The sequence below is a fragment of the Ictidomys tridecemlineatus genome, chromosome 11 (assembly GCF_052094955.1).
Source record: "Ictidomys tridecemlineatus isolate mIctTri1 chromosome 11, mIctTri1.hap1, whole genome shotgun sequence".
NCBI classification, from domain to species: domain Eukaryota; kingdom Metazoa; phylum Chordata; class Mammalia; order Rodentia; family Sciuridae; genus Ictidomys; species Ictidomys tridecemlineatus.
The window spans coordinates 61,519,686-61,544,424 of record NC_135487.1 but is presented as its reverse complement, the minus strand read 5'-3'; the positions used below and the strand labels follow the sequence as shown (position 1 = coordinate 61,544,424).

The 24,739-nt window shown below is 33.5% G+C and overlaps 2 protein-coding genes across 4 annotated transcripts in view; one reads left to right on the top strand and one right to left on the bottom strand.

Moving 5' to 3' along the window:
• Positions 1–24,739, bottom strand: part of Miga1 (mitoguardin 1) — a 574,792-nt gene that overhangs the window by 223,554 nt on the left and 326,499 nt on the right. The gene's annotated exons all lie outside the window — the stretch shown is intronic.
• The window catches only part of Zzz3 (zinc finger ZZ-type containing 3), a 134,127-nt gene that overhangs the window by 72,137 nt on the left and 37,251 nt on the right, over positions 1–24,739 (top strand). For 2 of the 3 annotated variants that reach the window (XM_013360940.4, XM_005330691.5), the window contains exons 5-11: positions 11,416–11,554; positions 14,928–15,075; positions 15,161–15,276; positions 16,272–16,343; positions 17,485–17,586; positions 19,035–19,130; positions 21,396–21,548. In XM_013360940.4, the coding sequence (XP_013216394.1) occupies positions 11,416–11,554; positions 14,928–15,075; positions 15,161–15,276; positions 16,272–16,343; positions 17,485–17,586; positions 19,035–19,130; positions 21,396–21,548 (826 nt within the window). The remainder of the gene's footprint in view (positions 1–11,415; positions 11,555–14,927; positions 15,076–15,160; positions 15,277–16,271; positions 16,344–17,484; positions 17,587–19,034; positions 19,131–21,395; positions 21,549–24,739) is intronic. The other variant, XM_021730104.3, reaches the window with a different exon arrangement.

The window sequence follows — 24,739 nt, the reverse complement described above, 5'->3', positions numbered from 1 at the left end:
TTGACTAATAATTGGCTTCTGTGTCTTAGTAGAGCACTTTCCTAGCATGCTTAAGGCTCAGGCAAAATCTCAGTACTGAAAATAAAAATCAGAAGTGTCTTTAATTATCAAAGATTATATTAGTTGATATAGATTTATTCTCAAATTAGTTTAAGATCTATGTAAAACAGATTATTTTTCTAAAAAGAGTTTCTAAGAATTTTAAGTGATGTAATGCATCTGGAATAGATTTTTCCCAATTGATATTTGTTCATTCATTAAGGAAATATGTAAGAAGTCCCTTCTTTATGTTAAAGGAATGTTGACTACTTGGGCTATATCAACAATTAGGTCACCTACTTTAATGAAATGTGTGTATTATAAATAATTTGTTATAAGTGTATGTATATTTTTGTGTGCATTTGTCTTTCAGGTTTATTAATTTTTCTGGAGATTTTCTTTTTGTAAAAAGAGATAAAAACAAAGTATTAGGTGTCATCACATGAAGTTCAGTGTGGAATGATGACAAACAATTGGTGAAACAAACAACATAAATTAATTACATCAATAAGAAAGTATTTTCTGAGATCACCAAGGTTTCTTCCCTTTCCCTGTTCAGAATTTGATACTGAAATAAAAAGCATATAAACTGACATTTGATTAAGTTCATACAAACTAAAGAGTTTGAGGGGGAAAAACTTTAGTCTGTATAAATTTTATATTGTCTTGTTAAAAATGTAGATTCCTAGGTCTCTACTCAAATGCTTTTAGAAAATTTGGGATAAGGAATAGGTACTTGGAAGTTTAATTTTTCATCGTGAGGATATGTATAAAGATAGATGATTCTTGGATCACTTTGAGAAACTGCTTGCCCTTATAGACTTCTTTCACTTTTAAGATGTTGCTGTTGCCCTACATTTTGTGGGGGTAGAAGAGAAATAACGTCTTTACTTTTTTGGAGAAAGATATTATTTTGGAAAGAGAACATAGCAGAGATAGGTCCCTGAGAATATCTTTCATCATTTCCTTGATTCTAAGAAACTTGAAATCTTACAGGTTTTCTGATGATTAATTTGAAAATAGGTACTCTTTGTGTAAATATAATTTTTTTATTGTCTAAGTAGTCTAGAAGAAACTTGAGTTGACAGTATCTTGAAGAATTAGGCAAGCTCTAGAATTATTTTTTTCTTTGCTAGACATGTGATTTTTAATCTGTGTTCAGTTCTGAGTTTGACTAATTTCACACAACCTTGAAAGTAAATGAAAAATTACAGTGCCCAGCTAATTATGCTCATAAATAATGTAAAAGTATTGATTGTGTCCATAACTGCATAAATTGTGTTTAATTAAGTATAAGTTGTCAGGCATGGTGGCACCTGCCTTCCCAACTATTTGCAAAGCTAAGGCAGGAGGATCATTTGAATCCAGGACTTTGAAAACAGCCATTGAAACATAATGAGATCCTTCTTGGTTACTTGTGACTAAAGGTTCCAAGCATTTCAGTGCTTGGCTGGGGGTGTGGCTCAGTGGTAGAATACCTAGCACATTCAAGATCCTGAAGTTTGATCCCCAGCACTACCAAAACACAAGCCAGTAAACAAGTATTTCAGTGCTGGGGTAATTACTTTTGATTAAAGCCAGTGCTATAGGACTATAGATTTTTTTTTATTTTATCCATTAGCCAGTATGCACTGTGGGCTGCTGTTGCTTTATTCTGAATAGATGGACAACTGGTCACTGACATAGACATATATTTCCTGATCTTGCTTTTTTTTCTTTTTGGTACTGGGGATTGAACCCAGGGTTGCCTTACCACTGGGCTACATCCCCAGCACTTTCTTGTTTTATTTTTAAGACTGGGTCTTGCTAAATTGCTGAGGCTGGTCTCAAAAGTCGCATTTCTCCTGAGCCTCCTGAATCACTGGGGTTACATGTGTGTACCACCAGGCCCTGGCAATGTCCTGTTCTTTTAAGTGCTTAGCTTTCTCATCAACATTTTTTTCCTCTTTTCTCAATGCCTTTCCTTTTGAGAAATGGAAGAGGAAATTTCTCACACTTCTTCATATTGGTAGCCTGGTAAACAGAGTTTCCAATTAATTATATTTGGGGGCCTCTTAGGTTCATAATTAGCTTTTGTATCACATATAAAACTTCTTTACTCTTATTAAGCTACAAGGTGAACTGACTTCTGCTTCATAGAGAAAGTAAAAGGCAATAGAACTGAACTTCTTCAGCCAATGTCTTGCCAGGAAACCTACATGTATGTCTGCATGTGTACCTATCCTATGTAAGCATACATAATAGCCTATCAATTATGCTCTTGGAAGTCAGACTTAGCTAGGTTCAGATCCCCCACATGAAATCTTCAAGTTTTGTTTATCTTTTATTTATTTATTTTAGTACTGGGGATTGAACCCATGGGCACTTTACCATTGAGCCACAACTCCAGCCCTTTAAATTTTCATTTTGAGACAGGGTCTCAGTAAATTGCTGAGCCTGGCCTTGAGCTTGGGATCCTCTTGCATCATCCTCCCAAGTAGCTGGGATTACAGGTATGCACCACCATTCCTGGCTTGTTCCTTAGTATTTAAAGGGTAAAAATAATTATAGAACTACTGGTATCATAGTATCTTATAAATACTAAATCTTCAATGAAAAATGATAATTATTTTTAAACATGTGGATGGGAAGGACTCTGTCTTCATTGGAGATTAATCCTTCTGTCATGGAGTTGGGTGCCATCCCCTGCTTTTTAGGTATCTTGTTCTATTTATTTTTACTTTTGACTGATTTTGCATTAATCATCCTTTCTAATCACCACTTTCCCATCAGCACTTAAATCTTTCCTCATTTAAAAATCATAATTTTGCCAGGCACAATGGTGCACGCCTATAATCCCAGTGACTCAGGAGGCTAAGGCAGGAGATTTGATGTCAGTAAGCAAGTTTGATGTCAGTCTCAGCAATTTAGTGAGGTCCTAAGCAACTTAGTGAAATCTTGTCTCAAAAAATAGAGGGGACTCTAGCTCAATGACAAAGTGTCCATGGGTTCAATCTAGTACCAAAAAAATAAAAATCATTTCAGGACTGGGGTTGTGGCTTAGTGGTAGAGCACTCACCTAGCATGGGTGAGGCACTGGGTTTGATCCTCAGCACCACATAAAGATAAATAAATAAAGGTATTGTGTGCATCTACAACTAAAACATTTTTTTAAAAAATCATTTCATATCATTTACTTTTGCAAACACTATTCTACTTATTCTCTTCACAGTTAAATTTCTTGAATAAATTGATTCTACTTTCCATGTATATTCTGTTCATTTTCATTTTGTCTAAAACCATTGATATCTAGCTGTTATCAATCTAGTTGTCCATTAATCCACTGAGGTGACTCAGGAGTATCTTTGTATGAAGTCCAGTGGATTCATCTCATTGATTTTTTTTTTTTTTAAAGAGAGAGTGAGAGAGGAGAGAGTGAGAGAGAGAGAGAGAGAGAAATTTTAACATTTATTTTTCAGTTCTCGGCAGACACAACATCTTTGTTGGTATGTGGTGCTGAGGATCGAACCCGGGCCGCACGCATGCCAGGCGAGCGCGCTACCACTTGAGCCACATCCCCAGCCCCCATCTCATTGATTTTTCATTTACAGTATGTTTCGTAGTGCTACTCTCCTTTTTGGAATACTTTTTTCAGTTTCTGTAATTTTTTTTTTTTTTAAACAATCACCAGGTGCTGTAGAGGTCATGTCGTAAATCTCAAGTTTACCCATATGCTTCTGTGTGTCTCCTTTTTACTATCTTAATATAGTATCTTAATATAGTCTGTCTGTCCCCAGGTTATTACAGCAACTCTTTAATTGGTCCTCCTTTAGAGCCTTGCTTCACTCTAATCCATTCTCTTTCTGATGTGAATGATTTTTGCAATGGTTTTGTTGTTCCCCAGCTTAAAACTCCTTCATAGCAAGTCAAGTCTTGGCTTTACAGAACCCTGTGTAATTGATCCCTTTCTTCCTTTTGAGCATTAAGTCTTTCTTCATTACCAGTTGTACCAAACTTCTTTCTGTTCTTAAGTGTCATGCTTTGCCCAGAAGCATTTGTGCATAATGTCCCTTCTATTAGGAACAATGCTTGAACTTTTTCCTTGCTACTCCCTTTTCTAGCTATTTATCTATCTTCTTTCTGGTCTCAGTTGAAATTATTTTAGGTAACTGTCTCTGATTCACAAAGATTTTATCTGATGCCCTCGCATATTGTGTGCTTCTTTCTTTCTTTTAATATTTATTTTTTAGTTTTAAGTAGACACAATATCTTTATTTTACATTTATGTGATGCTGAGGATCGAACCCAGTACCTATTGCATGCTAGGTGAGCGCAGTACCACTGAGCCACAACCCCAGCCTTTGTGCGCTTTTTTCTACAGTACTGAACACCTCATATTTACTTTTTTATGTTGCTTCCCTGACTGATACAGGAAAAGGCCCTTTTCTGTTTTTACCACCATTATATTCTCAATGCTTAATATAATATTTTATTCAGTAAAAGAATTAATGGGTAAGTGAATGAGAACTTGCTAGTTCACCAGGAATTTGGAACTAAGAGGAATTTACTTTGGCATAAAAGTACAAAAATGTTTATTTCACTGACTGAATTCTTCTATTTAAACCAGGCTGATTTTTCCTGTTTATTGTCAAGAGTTCCTCAATGTCTGGATTGCCTTTTTAGCCTTACTGTTTCAGACAGATGTTCTATTCTACCCAGAAAGAACTATTTATTTCCTTCTTATCCAGATTTATTTGTAGAGGGTATTCAGGATCCCAGTCCTAGGTAAGGACTGGTTTCTCAGAACATCTGCCTTTGTTAGGCCCTGGACACCACCTTTGATCCTCTACAGTTTTAGGCTGTCAAAAGCATTGCTCAGCCTCTCAGCCTCCTCTTCTGTGTCAGAAAAATTGCTTCAGGATGAAAGATAAAACATTCTTTATCTTTATCATTCTGTTTTTTATCTTCCCTTGGCTCTTGACCTTGTAATAACTCACAATTTTCTTAGCTCTTTGATGCTTTTAAGACTTTTATAATATTTTTCCAGCCTTTTATTGGTTGTTTTCATTGAAGAGTTTGTCCTTTATTTGTTTGCCTAGTCTGTATTTTCCAGAAGTAGAAATTTGTTCCTGCTGAGCATTTAGTTTTAGTTATTATGCATTTTTATATGCTTCCTTTTCAGTTACATACTCAGTTTTTGTAGCTTCCTATTCTCTGAAGATATTTTCTTGCCTATCTTCTTATTCTTTGTGTCTTGCTTTCTTTATATGCTTTCTTTATATGCTTGTTGAATGTGAGCTGTTTGCTTTCTTTGGGAAATTGCATATGGTTCATCTTTGAGGCCTAGGATAAAGGAAGATGCATTCCTTTAGAAAGGCTTGCATGTTTCTGTGGGGTGGATGGGGTTGTATATGAGTCTAGGACCCCTGTCATAAACTTTAATTCTGCTTTATTTTTTTGAGCCACCTAGGTAATATGATTTTTTCCAGTTCCCATAGAATTTTTTCTTTCATAAAGGAGTAGAAAGTATCATATTATGCAGTTCCTATTTCACCAAATAGATGATTCTTAAATTTTGTCTTCTGTATACTTGAAATCATGTATATACTTTGTGAGTTCATTATTTTGCAGAAAGTTAAAATCTACTCTTGATTGAGATTGTGGGGTAGTTAGAGTAAATTCAGGCACCACTACCACCCCCAAATTGTTTTAAATGGGTAAATTGCTAGATTGGCCGGAATTTGTTATATTTACAGTGTTCTGATTTTTATTCTTAAAAATCAGTTTACATAGTTTTGTCCTGTTGAATGATATCCAGCATATATCTTTACTTATTTTTCTTATTTCCTTTTGTTCACCTGTATGTACCCGTACAATGTACACACTTGTAAAATCATTAGTTAACTCATCTGATCCTAAGTTTTTCTAAACCTCTTTGCCTTTTCTTCTTACAAAGTAGTTAAACAAGTACAGTAATTCTTATGACATCTAACTTCATCTGACTGTTCTCAGTGTTCATAGGGCAATCAACTGCCTTTTCTACTAGCAAAGTATAATGAAATACTTTTTCATATGTTTTTTTAAAAATATTTATTTTTTAGTTATAGGTGGACCACAATATATTTTATATTTATGTGGTGCTGAGGATCAAACCCAGTGCCTCACACATGCTAGGCAAGTGCTCTACTTATGAGCCACAACCCCAGCCCTTCATATGTTTTTATTTAAGAAAATTATAAAACTTGGAAAAGTTAGAGTAATATAAGCATCTGTATATCTTTAAATTTATCACTTGTTAACAACTTAATATTTGTTGTCTTCTTATTTCATTATCTCTTCCCTCCCATCTTATATAATTATTTATTTTGTTGTTGTTGTCAAGCCTCATAAAAATAGGTTGTAGACTACTTAGGAGGCTGAGGCATGAGGATTGCAAGTTCAAGGCTAGCTTGGGCTACTTGTCTAAAATGTTTTTGAAAAGCAGGGGAGGAGCTGGGGTGTAGATCTATGGCATTTCCTGGCATGTACCACAGGGAGGGAAAAAAATAATGACTGCAGCCTGTGTGTGTGTGTGTGTGTGTAAGAATTGAACCCAAGCCTCACATATGCAAGGCAAGTGCTCTGCCACTGAGCTGCACCCTGGCTCTTGTAGACTTAATGCTCTTACATTTTAGTATGTTTAAATATCATTATCATACTTCAGCAATTTAACGTTGATACAATAAAATGGTTTCATGCACAATCTTTCTTTAAATTTTTTTATTTATCTCCATAAATATTATATAGCTATTTTTCCTCTTGTGGAAACTAATCCAAAATTGTGCATAACATTTCCTTGTCATACCTTTTATAGATGTTGTAGAACAAGGGTTAAAAAACCTTTACTTAAAGGGCCATATAGTAAATATTTTAGCCTTTGTAAATTAAATAAGTGTGGTTTCTATTGCAGCTACTTCACTCTGTCCATTATACATATAGATAGACTTCTGTCTTTTTGTATTTAATGACATGATTTAATGACTTTTAAAGAATTCTATCAATTTTTTTGGCCGTATGTTTCTAATTTGGATTTTAAAAAATGTTTCATTTGTCTTTTAGAATTACAATTGCCTCTATAATACTAACATTTATTTCTACCATAGAAATGAGAATTGATTCTTTGAAAAAGATTATGAAGCAGTTGAAAATAATTCTTTTCCGTTGTCCTTTCCCCTTTCACTTTATCCTGCCCTCCTCCTTCTCCCTTGCCTTATTGATTGCTGTGTATATAATATTACTTCCTAGAAATTAGACAATAAAATTAACTTCAAGTTACTAATTCCTTGATAGTCTCAGATATCATGATTTTAAAAAAATTTTTTTTTAGTTGATTGACCTTTATTTTATTCATTTATTTTTATGCAGTGCTGAGAATTGAACCTAGTGCCTCACACATATGAGGCAAGCACTCTACCACTGAGTCACAACCCATAGGCCCAGATATCAGGATTTTTACCTGTATTTTTTTATATATAAATGTTTTTATAATCACAGAAATAAATAAAAACTCAAGCAGACTTAGATACTGAGAAGTAGTGAAAATAGCATAGATATATTTATAAGGGCATTTGTATTTTAGCCAAATATAATTCTACACTATAAAAACTAATGTCCATGTTGAAGGCAGTGAAACAAAAGTAAACACTTTGCCGCAGATAAGCTCAATATCCTTAGCATGGTGTAAGATTCAGAGATTCAGCTTTAGAAATAGATAATGTGTCATTTTAATGCAAAGTTGACCTTATGGGAATGTTATAATTGTATTTGCATCTGTGCAAAAGCATATAGAATTTTTTAAGTTATTTTCTTACTTGGTTAAGTGAACAGCATAAGTGAAAGTAGCATGTTTTATTGACATAGAAGAGTTTTCAGATTTTTAATGCTTTCAAATTTCCTTTAAATATCTGGAGGAACATCTTTGGTGATTGGGTGCTTATTCTGCTATCTTTTATTGGTTTTGACTGAGACAGGGTTTTTCTTTGTATTGTGCCTTTATCATAGTTTGCTCCTGGTTTGACCCTTTGTCTTTATAAGACAAAACTATTTCCTTTTCTTCATAGCTGTTCATTAAATAAAACTTGAAATAATATTGTTCTGGAAGTTTTCATTTTTTCACTAAATATTCTTAGTCTTTAATCATTGCCCTCATCCACCACAGTTCCACCCTAAATAGCTGGTATGATCTTGTCAAATTACTTAATGAGTGCTTATCTTTAGAATAAGGATAATAATACCCATCTCAAAAGTTTGAGACTTAAGATAAGAAAATGTCTAGCATATAGTGTATACATAAATGTTCAGTAAATGTTAGGCACTATTGCTATTTCTTTCTCTTTTTTTGTACTGGGAATTGAACCCACGGCACTTTACCAATGAGCCGTGTATTTAACCTTTTTTATTTATTTTTTATCTGAGACTGGGTCTTAATAAATTTCTGAGGGACTCACCAAATTGCTAAGGCTGACCTCAAACTCTCGATTCTTCTGCCTTAACCTCCCTAGTGTCTGAGATTATGGATGAATGCCACCTGAAATTATAGTGCCCAGGCACTGTTGCTATTTCATATATATATATATTTGTTAACTTTACTTTATTTACTTATTATTTTGTGGTGCTGGGGATTGAGCCCAGGACCTTGAGCATGGGAGGCAAGCACTCTACCAACTGAGCTGTATTCCCGGCTATTTCTTCTTACATAGTTTCTTCTATTTCTTCTTACATAGTTTCTTATCCACCTTTGTCTGTTTATGAACCTATTATATTAGTCTTTGTCTCAGAGCAAACTGAATACATTGGCAGTTATGTTGTGACTAGTTGTGTTGTATAGTTTTGAGGCGTAAAGTATTCCCTTGTTAATTTGGGCCAGAGTTAGAGTTGTTTTGTTTTTAAATTTTTAATTCAGAGAGTTTTGAACAGCTACACAAAAATAGATGTACTAGTGTGATAGATCCTCTGATACATGTTTCTTAAGATGACCAATCCTGGCCCATTAAAATTCCCATCCAATTCCTTTGCTGCTTCTTTGGTGTAATTATAGCTCTTTTGTTATACCTAAGTTCCATACTAAAAGTTATCTAATTACTAAGTAATTAGATAACTTTTAGGATAGTACCTTGTTTTCTTAGTAATTGTTGAATTAATGAACAAGTCTTGCCATGGATCTGTGACTGGATCAAGTTCTGTAGTTTTGAGAGTGGAGTGGGTGGAGGGAGAGAATTGAAAATAGACTGTTTTTAACATGTTTTTAACTTGTTTTCTAGATATCATTCCTGTTTTTTATGATTCTTTCCATATCTGAATGTTTCAAAGTCAGATTTATTGTAGAGTAATTTACATACATTAAAGTTGTTATAATTTATTGACATCAATTATAGGCCTTTCTTCCCAGTGTCAGTTTGCTCTAAACATAACAAAGGACAGCTGTCTTTGTAACTAACTTCTTTTTAAGTATTAGCTCTTTTTTTTTTTTACAATTCCATTCTTTCTTGTGCCTCATTAATTATTACTTTCCCTATTGAAATTTGCCGAAAACTTAATAAGCTCAGAATTTTTTAAAAAGTGATATGAAATTACAACTCCTCTTTTTAAACAGGGGTAGACACACCATGATGGGTCTTCTTTGTATCCATCTAGTGGAATAGGAGTTCTAGATGAGCTGCTTAATAGAGTGTTGTAGAGAGGATAGCTTCTGGTACTCAGCTCAATACCATTGCCCTGAGATTGAGCCTTGGGGGAGCTGATGAAGTACAACCAGCCATGGAGGCTGGGTTTGTATGTACTTCATACTTCCCAAAGCTCCAGTTCTCATTTTCTGGGTTGCTTTCTAATACTTACTATATGAAAACAACTTTTGAATTTAGTGCTATTAATATCATTCATTTTAAATAGACCTGAAATCCAAAAAAATAATAATTTTTTTTAAAAAGGAGCCTTAATGAGTTTAGTTTTAACTTCTATAACTTATCTAGGAGTAATTTAGAAGAGCCCTAGCCTTCCCAGAGGAAGCTTACCCTTTAGTGTTAGCAGTTTTACGTTAATGATTAAACATTTTATTGAGATTAGTTAACAAAGAACTTGAGAAGAATAAGATGAGTTTTACGCAGGGGAATAAGAAAGTTTTTTTAGAGAGAATATTATGTTGCAGTTCAATTATGGCTCTGAACCTCAAAGTTGTATTGTTTTACCTTTGATATTTCTGTCCATTTGCTGACTTCTGAACTTAAGATTCAGTTTACTTTTGATTTTATAAGATGTAAGCAAAATTTGATTGCACAAAGTATCAGTCCATTCATTTTTTCATTCAACAAATACTCATGAGCATCTAGATGCTGGGAAGTATGTCATACTTGGCTAAACAAAATGGTGAACAGAACAGACGAGTTTGCCATTGTGGAGCATACAGTCTAATGGGAAACAAGATGCATTTGAAGCCATAAAGAAAAAGCTTTGCCATATTTTAAGCACTTAATTGTTTATTTTAAAGTGAACTTGGAGTGACTTTCTTGATGCTTTTTATAAAAAGTGTTTGGATATTCAGAGATTTTGTGTTAATATGTTTCTAAATGTATATTGACATGGGAAATTAGACATTAGTCAGAAGGGTAGTACAACTTATGCTGAAAGACTATGAATGAGAGTGAATTAATTAGTATATATGAACTAGAGTGAGATTTCAGGATAGTGACAAGTGATAGTTTTATACAGGCAAAATACTATGTTAGCTGTGCTAAATAAAACTTTGCAGGGAGAGAAGTAAAAATAATGACTTCTCTATAAATGACCATTAACTTAAAGATATTTGTCTTTATTGTAAATGCTAAGGGGGGAAAAAGTGCTATTTGTTGATAGAAAAGTAAATCTTTAAAATGAGGGAGGGGTATAGTAGAAAGAGTAAGTGAGAACTATGAGACTTGAGATCATGTCTGAATTATGTGACACTATCCTGTGACGCTGGCTAAGAAAATGTGCCTTGAGATCCCATATTCCAACAGAGTACAACAAAGTAGCTGGATTTGGTGATCCTTCCTAGATGAAATTTTATGATTTATTTTTAGCAGTTTCTTAACCACTCTGATTGTTGGAAAGTCAGAATACTTTCTTATTTTTTTGTACTTGTTCGAGATTCAAGAATTAAAAACTACTGATGGGGGAAGAAGGCTTTGCTTTCTCTAACTGATGTTTTCTGACTAGGTACTACGTAACTCAGGAAGACCTCATTTATTCCCAGTAATATGTTTTACTAAACTCTTTCAGGTAACTTTGAAAAGATTGTGTGCCTTAATAGTAGATCATGGCTTGAACTCAGTTTTTACATATTGTTGTTACTTGAAAATTTTAGTGAGATGTTTTTCTCTGTAGTTACCAGAGATTACTACAGACAATTGCTGTACTTGAGGCTCAGCGTTCTCAAGCAGTCCAAGACCTTGAAAGTTTAGGCAAACACCAGAGAGAAGCATTGAAGAATCCTATTGGATTTGTGGAAAAACTCCAGAAGAAGGTATACATTGGTATTTCTTAATATTCATTAAGATATTTTTGATAATTACTTAAAATTTGGTTTCTTCTTCTATATGAGTATTTGCTTTTTTAAACGTTTAATTTTCTCCCCTTCTATAATTAACCATATTACTGAAGGTAGAACCATCTTCTTCTATACCTACTTAACACATAGTGAAATTTACCTAACTGAAAATAGCTATGAGCTTTTATGGAGCTTGTCCTCTATTTCTTATTTCATTTTTCTAGTTCTTTCTGTTAGTAGTCTCATGTTAGTATTTTCTGTCTTCTGCTTTCAGGGCTTCAGAGTTAGTAAAACTAAAAGAAAAAATACTTCAAAATTTATTAACTGCTTTTGTTTTGTGTTGACTTTGCACATTAACATAATAAGTACCTTCCATTAGGGAACCACTAATTGTTCAAAATTTTTTTATTTAGTAATTTTTATTAGTTTATTTTTTTGGCACTGTGTTGGGGATCAAATCTAAGGCTTTGTGCATTACAGGTAAATGCTGTACAACTAAGCTTGTAATGTGCCCTGAGCCTAGCTCAATAAATTTGAGAGGCATAATATTATATTGTGTGGAAAGATTAAAATGGAATGACTTTGGAAAAAAAGAAAATCTTATTTCGTACAATATGACTTAGTACCTTTTACTAGTTTACTTCCCCTTACCAAATTACAAAAGTGTTGTCTACCAGATGTTGGGCAACAACCTTGGGGACTTCATTTCATTACATGTATTAACTTAGTATTTATATTTTTCTAGCTCTATTATTTTTTAAAATATATATTTAGTATTTAGTTGTAGTTGGACACAATACCTTTGTTTTATTTATTTATTTATTTAGATATTTATTTTTTAGTTATAAGTGGACACAATATCTTTATTTTATTTGTATGTGGTGCTGGGGATCAAACCCAGTGCCTCACGCATGTAGGTGGACACTCTACCTCTGAGCCACAGCCCCAACCCTATTTATTTTTTAAAAATATTTATTTTTTAGTTGTAGTTGGACACAGTATCTTTATTTTATTTATTTATTTTTATGTGGTGCTGAGGATCGAACCTAGGGCCTTTCATGTCCCAGGTAAGCACTTTACCGCTGAGCCACAATACCAGCCCCTATTTTATTTATTTATACGTGGTGCTGAGGATTGAACCCAGGGCCTTGCATGTGCTAGGCGAAGGCTCTACTGCTGAGCCATAACTCCAGCCCCTCTAGCTCTATTATTTACTTGGCACACCTTCTTTCCATGCTTTCAAAAAATGTTAAATTTCATAATAGATGTGGAATCTATATATTGGTTTGTTAAAACTTCTAAGACTTTAGAGCTGTATTATACTTTCTGTGTTAAATAGGGTCCCCTTAAATGTTTATCAATTTTGCCTTGTTAATAGCAAGTTTGCTGGTGAACAAAGATATTATACTTATAATGGTATTTTACAACAAATTAATGTTAGAAAAGTAAATATTAATAAAACCATTAACCTTAATCTTATTTTTATTATATTTCTAAGTAGGCAAAAATATGCTATTAGGCATATATGCTAGATTTGTATGCACTTGATTATTTGATACTTCTTTTTCTTTTATTTACTTATTTGTTTTAGTTACACATGACAGTACAATGATCTTGACATTATACATTTGAATCAGATGGGATATAATTTCTCATTTTTCTGAGTGTACAAGAATTTTTTTTACAAAGACATACAGAAGTGTTTTAAATTCAGACACATTAATAACATGAAAGATTATGTTCTTTAGAAGAAATTTCCCCACTAGATTTGATATAGAGGTTTAAGTCTTTCATTGTTCTGTGTTTATACATGTGTATTCTTTAGGTATACCATGTTAGTTGTTGATATGTGATCAATTTAGTTTGGGGACATCTAAAAATTTCCAATGTGAAATTAGTGAAACTTGGGATATATTGATATATAGGATGCAGGGAATATATATGACTTGTTTAGTGTTGTTTGATATTACCATCATTATTTTAAAATACTCCATCCTCTAATTTTGTAAAAGTTGGACCTTAGAATAATCTGTAGTTTTTTGATGGTGATGATACAATATGTTGTAAGCAAAATAAAAATTAAGAATTTTGTGTCATAAGGATTTTGCTTGTCAGTTTTATAATTTATGATTTCCCCTTATTTTAATATAGAAAATTTTGAACACAGAAAAATTGAAAGTTTTGTATAATTAACACACTTAGACCCATCACCTGTATTCTACAAGTAACATTTTACTATCTTTGCTTTGTCATATATCTTGTGTCTGTCAATCCTTGTGTCTATATCATTTCCTCATATTTGAATATGGGTGAATGCATTTGATCATTTCAGATGATTTTCAGATTTTGCCCACCAAAACATTTCAGCAATGCATGTAGTTAACTATAATTTTTTTTTAAATTATTTTTATTTTTTTGTAGTTGTAGATGGACAGCATTTATTTTTATATAGTGCTAAGGATCAAACTCAGTGCCTCACACATGGCAGAAAAGTGCTCTGCCACTGAGCTACAGCTCCAGCCCTGTAATTCTTTCTTTTTTAAAGTGAAATTTGCAACTGGGATTACAGTGCAGGGGTGCATGCCTGTAATCCCAGGGGTTCCAACTGGTGGCTGAGGCAGGAGAATCTAGAGTTCAAAGCTAGCCTTAGCAACTTAGCAAGGTCCTAAGCAACTCAGTGAGACCTTGTCTCTAAATAAAATGCAAAAAAGCACCGGGGATGTTGCTCAGTGGTTAAGTGAAAAAAGAAGTAGGGATGCTCAGTGATAGAGTACCCCTATGTTCAATCCCCAGTACTGGGTGGGGTAGGGGGGAGAGGTATGTGTGATAATTTGGGTCTGGGATTTGTGATTTGGATGCACAAGGCGATGGGTTTGCTCTTCAGCACTGCAAAAAAAAAAAAAAAGTCATAATTTGTGAAAATAATTCATTGTGTACAAAGAAGTCATAAACATGGGATGTATTTAAAATGAATTCTGTGTATCATATTTTATTTGTTATAGTCAACACATTTTATACTCTATTCTTAGATACATTTTTGCCTTGGCATTTATGTTTAAATGTGTTAGTGATGATGATACAGTGTTTGTATGGTTGATATTTAGAACTGTGTCTTTAAGGAGTACTTATTTTTTGCCAAATTCATTTTTCCTTGTCATCATTTTAGCATTTAATATCTGGGCTATATTATCTTAACTAGCTTTATTATTCATTGGATCCTGTTGGTGCATGGAAATGCTTCACTGGTAATTAGAATATGGGGTCATCTGAAAATTTGACTATATTTGATTGTTTCTTGAAGTAAATTTAGGTTTTCCCTTTGTTTTTCTTTGTTTCATCTTTTTTCCAGGCTGATATAGGGCTTCCATATCCACAGAGAGTTGTGCAGTTGCCTGAGATTATATGGGACCAATATACCAATAGCCTTGGGAACTTTGAAAGAGAATTTAAAAATCGTAAAAGACATACTAGGAGAGTTAAGTTAGTTTTTGATAAAGGTAAGAAATCACATGATAAGAATTTAACTAAAGAAAATATGGCAATGCCTTGCTTTAACAATTCTGTACATGGTTTTGTTTTTAGTAGGTTTACCTGCTAGACCAAAAAGTCCTTTAGATCCTAAGAAGGATGGAGAGTCCCTTTCATACTCTATGTTGCCTTTGAGTGATGGTCCAGAAGGCTCAAACAGTCGTCCTCAGGTAAGCAATATTAAATATTGAAGTAGGAAAATTTGAGTTTTGGATACAATATTTTAATATTTTGCTAGTTTGTGTTCTAAAATTAAGGCGGGGTTGGGGGGTACTGGGAATTGAATCCAGGGGCATTTTACCACTGAGCTATGATCCCTAGTCCTTTTTTATATTTTACTTTGAGACAAGGTCTTCCTAAGTAAGTTCCTGAGACTGTCTAACTTGTGATCCTCCCGCCTCAGCCTTTTGAGTTGCTGGGATTACCTGGTTAAAGCAGTGTTTCAGAAGAAGATAATGGTAAGGATATCCACCTTGAAGTTAAGCAGAACCTGGGTTGGTGTCTAAACTTACTAGCTGTTAAACTTTGGGTGTTGTTTTGTTAAAATCTCTAGGCTGCAATTCTTATTAAATGTAACTAAGGTCAGCATGGTGGCATATATCTATAATCCCAGGAATTCTGGAGGCTGAGACAGGGGAATCACAAGTTCGAGGCCAGTGTCGGCAACTTAGTGAGACCCAGTCTCAAAATAAAAAGAGCTGGAGATGTAACTCAGTGGTAAAGTGTTCCTGGATTCAATCCCCAGTACTTTAAAAAAAAAAAAAAAAAAAAAAATATATATATATATATATATATAATGTTACAACGGGTATTGTGAGGATTAAGTGGGTCTTTACATGTATTGTGCCTAGTAAAGTGTATATTGTGAAATGTGACTGGGAGTTCAGTCCTGATCTTTTCACTGTTAGACATGCTACATTTTGAATCCACATTTCCTTTTTTAAAAAAGTAATTATTAGCATGTTTATGACAGGATTACTAAGAGTAATAAATAAACAAACAAACAAACCAAATGAAATATAAGAATTTGAATAGTAAAGCTTAGGTATACATTATTAAAAAATAAATTTACCAGATTTATTTTGGGATTCATAAGAAGTCCCACAATTTTTGCTATTTGACTATGTTATTTCCCATTTGAAAAAAGCCTTATTTTATTATGCAGATGATAAGAGGACGCCTCTGTGATGATACCAAACCTGAAACATTTAACCAGTTATGGACTGTTGAAGAACAGGTAATAGATATTTCTAAACTGTGTAGGTTTTAAAACAACCCATAAACTGTTACCATTATTAATCGGTATTATGAGTCAAATGTGTATTATTGAATGTCATCCCTTTTAAATATTGATTTTAAAATATTTAGGCATTTTTGTATGCCTTTTTTGCACATTTCAAGAATTTTGGATTTTTAGGATATACGAATTCTTGTTTAGAGATAATTTTTAAGGAAGAAGCCTGAGTTTTGAAAGGGAGATAGAAATGGATGAAATAAAGTGTGTGTGTGGTGGGTTTTTATTTATTTTTTTGGTAAGAATTTCTTTTTTAGTTGTAGATGGACACCATTTTGTTTATCCATTTTTATGTGATCCTGAGGATTGAACCCGGTGCCTCACGCATGCTAGGCAGGTGCTTTTCCACTGAGCCACAACCCCAGTCCTGTAAAGTGGATGTTTTTGTAATGTACCTTTGGAAGAGGGAGAAAGCTCCAAGTACATTTTTAAATTTTGTTGTGGGGAGAAGCTGATAAAGCAAAGCCAGAGTGCTCTGTTATGTTTTGGCATATGAGGAGGGTTATTTATTGGCAAAGTTTGAAACACATCTCTGTCTCATATTAACCTCACAGCTATAATCAGTTTGGCAGTTTATAAAAAAAAACTTGTAGGAAAAAAAAATAAAGATACCATAATCTTAAAAAAAAATTAGGAGGACCACATAAAAGAGGGAAAAGCTTCTTTTAATATTCTAAATTTGAAGAATTTATATGTGTTTTTCTTAAAACTATAAGGGAGAGCTTGACATATTTTAGCAAGAAAAGATAATCAGTGGAAATCACTAAGATGTATACATATTATATGATAGGATTTACTCATTTCTCAGTTTGTTTAATTTATTTTCTGGTCTTGTCCTTTTTACTGAAGTGAATAGAAAACCTTTATAAGATCTTTCATAGGTGTTTTCTTTAATCTCATTTTCTCTGGGAAGCCTTCAGTTCTAACTAGAAATTTTTCTTACTCTGACAATTTCTAGTAGCATAATCCCCAAAGTTGGGAAAGGAATATTATACTTTGAAATGAAATGTTATTGCATTTATTTAGAAATTCACTGATTTTAATTTACTACTTTTTTTAAAATTTGGTCTTGGGTTTGGCTTAGAAAAAACTTGAACAGCTACTTCTGAAATACCCCCCTGAAGAAGTAGAATCTCGACGTTGGCAGAAGATTGCAGATGAGCTGGGTAACAGAACAGCAAAACAGGTAATTGAAGAGATGGCTGCAGATCATTAGCATGTTTCTATTAGTTTTATTATGAAGAATAATCCAGCTGACATCAAATCTGCCATATCATTCTGTCTGTAGAATGCAATCATATATGGTGTTTTTAAGAAAAAGTTATTAGCATTGTATATTTTACTTTCCCTAAGTCTGGCTTATTTTTTTAATGTTTTTTTTTACAGTTTTACTCGTTGTATATGACAGCAGGATGCATTACAATTCATATTACACATATACAGCACAATTTTTCATATCTCTAGTTGTACACAAAGTAGAGTCACACCATTCATGATTTTATACATGTACTTAGGGTAATGATGTCCAGCTCATTCTATTGTCTTCCCTATCTCCGTGCCCCCTCTCTTCTCCTTCCTCCCCCTTTTTAAATTTTCTTTTTTAGTTGTAGGTGGACGCAATGCCTTTATTTTATTTTATGTTTATGAGGTGCTGAAGATTGAACCCAGTGCCTCACACGTGCCAGGCAATGCTCTACCACTGAGCCACAACTCAGCCCCTCTCCCCCTTTGCTCTCTCTAGAGTTCATCTGATCCTCCCATACTTCTCTCCCAACCCCATTATGAATCAGCCTCCTTGTATCAGAGAAAACATTCAGCATTTTTTTTTTTAGTATTGATTAACTTCACTTAGCATTATATTCTGCAACTTCACCCATTCATTTACCTGCAAATGCCATGATTTTATTCTCTTTTTATGCTTCATAGTATTCCATTGGGTGTATGTGCAACATTCTTTTATCCATTCATTAACTGATAGGATCTAGGTTGGTTCCACAGTTCAGCTATTGTGAATTGTGCTGCTATAAACATTGATGTGGCTGTGTCCCTGTAGTATGCTGTTTTTAAGTCCTTTGGGTATAGACTAAGGAGTAGGATAGCTGGATCAAATGGTGGTTCCATTCCCAGTTTTCCAAGGAATCTCCATACTGTTTTCATATTGGCTGCAGCGTTATATAGTTTCATATTGATTTCAAAAACAACTTGAGATAATCTTGGTTATTAAAAAGTAAAAACAGCTTTTAAAGTGTATTAATTTATGTACTTTTTGGTTAGACTGTGTTAATAGATTTAAAACATTGCTTTAGTATTCTCTTGTTTCCTTTATAAAAATGTTATCTTGTGGGTTCTTACTTCACATTCCCATATATATTAATAGATACGTTTTTATGCTACAAGCATGGAGGTTCACAAGTTGAAAATATATGTGTTGCTTTGGATCAAACAAATTTAAATTTACTCAAATTATTTTTTTGTCTAGATTTTTAAATAAAAATGTATTTGGTGCCAATTTGACATTATTTCTAGATTTATGATGGTTTTAAATTGTTAGCATCAGTTATACATGTACATTTAAATTTACTCAAGTATCGCATGTCATCTCATTATTTTAAAAGGCTTGTCATATTTCCTTAGGTTGCCAGTCGGGTACAGAAGTATTTCATAAAGCTAACTAAAGCTGGCATTCCAGTCCCAGGCAGAACACCAAACTTGTATATATACTCCAGAAAGGTAAAAAGAAAATAGATGAAAGCAAACCCTAGATTAAATTCATTAAGTCAGAATTGCTATGTAAAAATGTGCTTATTTGTCAAATAGAATTATTTTATTTTTAAAATTTTGTTCATTATAAGCATTTTATTATATTGGGCATAAATGCAGAATAGGATTCCTTTAGAAAAAATTAATGAGCCTTAATGCTTCTTCATTATTTTCTTGGAGGTAATACAAATGAGTGCTACTTGAAAAACTTTATATTGAAACTGTATTAGAAAGGCCTTTGAGGTTAAAGCTTTTAGGATGTTTGTACAATTTATTTTGTAGCTCTGGTGCATAAATCTCAAAATAGAAATGTTTGTTAAGATATTTTACTTATCCTCACTGCAATTGTAGAAATGTAAGTAATATTCTTACCTTTGCTTCACTGAAAATAATGTTAATAAGTAGCGGTTAGCCAGTCATGGTAGCACACACCTGTAATCCTAGCTGCTAGAGAGGATGAGGCAAGAGGATTACAGGTTCAAAGCCAGCCTCAGCAAAAGCAAGATGTTAAGCAACTCAGTGTGACCCTGTCTCTAAATAAAATAGAAAATAGGACTGGGGATATGGCTCAGTGGCTGAATGCCCCTGAGTTCAATCTCTGGTACCATCCCTAAGAAAGTAGCAATTATTCTTACTTTTGAGACCCTTGGGTCAGGTATTATTCTGTAATAACCTTTTTTCTTTTGGTCTGGTCAGGTAGCTAATCAATCAGAGAACCATTATTCACTGTTTCTGATACCTCGCCCTTTCCATAATTCTTTTCTGTTGTGCGTGCGTATGTGTGTGTGTGTGGGTGGGTGTGTTCCTAGGGATTGAGCCTAGGGCCTCACACATGCTAAAAGCACTCTACCACTGAGCTTTGTTTCTCTGTTTTTCTATGGTTAAAAAAAATATATATATATTTGGGGTTTTTTTTTTTTTGGTTCAGAATAGTAGATTAAATTGTAGCCAGCTTTTTGTTGTAATTGAAAAACAAGAAAGTAGCTAATTGAATTTCTTTTATTTCCTAAATTGTTCAGATACTTCCCCTTCCCCAACACTGCCATTCTTCATATAAAGAAAAACTAAAGAGTGTATCAGTTTTGTTTCCTTTCCTAATGGAAGTGAACTATTTATGTAATTTGATATGTCTATATAGCTTCATGTTTTACAAGTTTTTAAAAGTTATTTTTACCAAGCTTTTGAGGCTTGTTTCAATTTGGCAATTGTTTAAAACAGTTTGGACCCCCCCCCCCAAATATAGCATTTACCCTTATTAGATGTGAAGAGTTTATTCTATAACTTTAGATAACCAGTGTTCTCCCTGACAGCTCTAATTTTCATGAATAATTTCTAAGCTAACTTTATAGGTGTGTTTTGTTTTGCACCTTAAACTTTTACAGTTATCTGGATGATGATAACCAGAGGAATACTGGAGAAACCTAAATGTGTCCATTTGTTTGGGTGTACTGTGTTGTAAAGTTAACATACATTTTAACTATGACTAGCACAACTGTGATCACAATAATTTTTTACAGTGGTCAGAGTTGAAATTTTAAAATGGGGGAAATAATTGTTCTCCATGTAGCTTAGGTTATTCGTTCAGATTGTTCTTTGTATTTGTGCAATTGGTCATGAAAGGCAGTCCTCACAGTGGGAGAGAGTGAGTTTCTTGACACCGCACAGTTCTAGTTTGTAACCCTGGTTCTAACACTGTGTAGCTGCAACACACTGAACAAGAAACTTAACCTCCCTGTATATCAGTAGGTGGTAATAGTAAGTACTTTATAGGAATGTTGTGAGGATTAAATTGGCATAAAGTAAGCATTGTAAGGTAATTATTTTCATACATTCATCTAGTGATAGAAACTTTCCTTCTACTAGATAGTCACCCTTCCGTTTAAATCCTCAGTAGTCTCCCCTGCCCCCGCTACACAAAGATTGTAAGAGGAGTTCAGTGCAGTCAACATTTGAATGCAAAAGTGATTAATGCTGAGGATACAAATATAAGCTAACTACTGAACATGTGGTCAATTATTCCATTGTTGGGGATTTTACCTACATTTCTGGTATAGATTTTTTTCTTTTTTCTCTTTCTTTTTTGTAAAGGCTAGTGGTGCTTTAAAAATCTAGATAATATAAAAGGGTATGTGAAAGGACAGAAGTGTAATCCTTCTGATGTTGCTGGAAGTAATACTTATAGTTTTGATTCTTTCAACGCTTTTCTCTTATCTAAAAATTTGTTTTCTCATCTAGTCTTCAACAAGCAGACGACAACACCCCCTTAATAAACATCTCTTTAAACCTTCCACTTTCATGACTTCACACGAACCACCAGTGTATATGGATGAAGATGATGACCGATCCTGTTTCCATAGCCACATGAACACTGCTATTGAAGAAGCATCAGTAAGTTATCTGTTCAATTATAATACAGATCAGAGTGCACTATGAAAGTATCAGGATTTTCCAATTATTCCTACTCTTCAGAGAATATTGATTTCTTCTAACAAGTCATATTTAAAGTGATTTTTTTTTCAAGAGTGTGTTTTAAATCTTTTTACAAGAAAATTTCAAACATATACATAAGAAAAGAGAACAGTATAATAAACCCACATGCTCCTATTACTCAACTTGAATAATTACAACTTTTGGCAATCTGCTTTTCATTTCTCCCTACCCCAACTCCAGCCTGAATTATTTTGGAACAAGTTCAAAATAAAAGATAATAGGGCTGGGGATGTAGCTCAGTGGTCGCATGCCCCTGAGTTCAATCTCTGGTACCAAAAAAAAAAGAAGAAGAAGAAAAGGAAAAAGTGGTTCTTTGTATAATGAAATTAGTGAGTGTTCCCATTTCTCCTATCATCTCAGAATATTTATCTGAACTTAGATCTAAATAAAAACAGTAAATTGCAGAAAGTTTAGTTCCTTAATAAGTCTTTTTTCTTTTGTCCTTGTACATTATTTTTGTTGGAGAACTGGATAGTTTGCCCTGTGTTGATTTTATTGATTGCATCTCTTTTGTGTCATTTAGCCTATTTCTCTGTTCCTTGAATTTTCTGTAAATCTGATAGGAGTTCTTGAGAACTGATCTTGTATTTATGGAATATTCTATAAATTAAACCCTACTATCAACTGTTATTTGGTACACTGAGGTACATATCGAAATGGCAGGATACCTATCAAATTTGGCCTTTATTTTCTTGTGTTCAAATTTATCCTCTTCTATGCTCCAAAGATGACTAATAAAATTTATTTAAAAATTTGTATTTTTCTGAACTATTGGACTTAATATATGTAATGTTATTGTCTCAGGTTAGCCTATCTCCTGTCACTTGTTGCCTATCCAAGTTGGCTTCTGAGTTCTTATGATAAGACCAGTAGCATTTGATAGCTTCCTTATAATCTGTTTCAACAAGGAACATTTAAGCTCATCATGTATATATGCTGCCTCAGACATGTAGATAAGCAGATAGTCTTGCTTTCTTCTATTAGAAAATGGCATTTGGAGACTATATCCTGACTTGAGGAATATTACTTGCTTTGGGGTTAATTATTGTTTTTATGTCAATTTAGTGGACAGAGCTGGGAAATATGTTACATTTTTGTTTAAGGATGAAAAACTTAATCATAAGGATTTTTTTTTTTTTTTTTTTTTTTTGCTACTGGGGATCAAACCCAGGGGCTCTTAATCACTAAGCTACATCCCCATATCCCCAGCCCCCCGCCCCCATTTTTTAAAATTTTATTTAGAGACAGTGTCTTGCTAAGTTGCTGAGGCTGGCCTCAAATTTGTGATTCTCCTGCCTCAGCCTCCTGAGTTGCTGAGATTATAGACATGCTCCATAGTGCCTGGCCATTAGTTTGTATTTTTTATTAAAATTCAGCTTAAACTGTTGTGCTTTTGCTTACCCTCACTGATTCTAGTTCTCGTCTTCATGGATTTGACTGACTGTTCTAGGTACCTCAGATAAATGGAGGCTCATAGATGACCTTCTATAGCTGTGGATTCAGCTAATTTCAAACTGAAAATATTTGTGAGGGAAAAATTATGTCTGTATTTATCATATAGAGACTCATTTCTTATCATTCCCTAAAACAATATAGTGTGCAATTACTTACCTAGCATTTATATTATATCAGTATTATAAGTAATCTAGAGATTTTGTATAAATAGGAGGATATGCATAGGTTATATACAAATACTACATCTTTTTTTTTTTTTTTTTTTTTTAATATAAGGGACTTGAGCATCTTTAGATTTTGGTTGGTCCTGAAACCAAGTCTCTGTGGATACTGAAGGGCACTTATATAAAATTTGCCCTCTTGTGAATGACATATCTTATGTAATATAATATCCTCAAAATTCATCCATTTTGCAGCAGGTACCACAATTTCTTTTCCTTTTCTTTGTACTAGGGATTGAACCCAGGGTCTTGCACATGCTAGCCAAATGGCTCTAGCATTGAACTACACTCACAGGCCTCTTTCTTTTTTAAGACTAAATAATAATTCATTTTATGTGCATAACACAGTTTGTCCATTCATTTGATGGATACTTGGGGTTGCTTCCATCTTTTGGCTGTTGTGAATAATGTTGCTATGAGCATGGGTGTACAAATATCAGTTTGAGTTCTTGCTTTCAATTTTTTAAGATGTGTATCCGTAAGTGGTATTGCTAGATCATATGGCAATTCTGTTAATGTTTGAGGAACCACCATACTGTTTTCCAGGCAGCTGCAACACACATTTTACATTCTTGCCAACTCTTTGTTATTTTCTTTCCTTTTATAGTGGCTATTCAACTGAGTATGAGATGATTTAACTCTTTTTAATCTTAGACTAGATGGCCAAATCTAATATCCTTAGATTTAAAATGCAAATTTAAAAACTTTAGTTTTTTGTACTCTTCATTTGTTTTAAACATCTGAATTTAATATATTTTATTATAAAATTTCTTAATTATGTTATTATTTGGGTCACATCATACTTGTTAGTATATACTATTACTTAGATTATCTTTCTGAGTGGTGAAATAAATAATACCTATTATTTAACAACTTTAGTTGATAAGAATTTGAAATGGATGAGAGAGAGAAATAAGGTAGTGAAGTGTGAAACTAAATGATCTTTTATCCAGCTGAGGACTTTGGACTTTATGATGTCCATAGTTAGGAAACTACTAGGAGATTTAAAGTAATGATGGGGGAAGGGGAGGGGAGGGAGTGGATACTAGAGGACTGATTTGAGAAAAATTTTAGATAGTATTAGGTAGTGACAGAGTTTGTTGGATTAGATAAGAGGGAGTAAAAAAATAAGAATAACTCTTAGATTTCTGTCTTGAGCTGCTAAAGTTGTCAGACACTCTGAGTTTAAATCATCCAACTCTACAACTAATTAATTGTATGACTCTGGACATGTGTTACAGCTTTTATAAGCGTCAGTGTCCTTGATGGGAAAATAAACATGGTAGTTAATAATAACCTAACAGGTGGAATGAAAGGGATAGGAGTTAGGTTGTCCAGGATTGGAAATCAATGGACCTTGAGGGTCAGTGAATTGGAAATGCAGTTAAGCAATTGGTGACCATGGACTCAGCT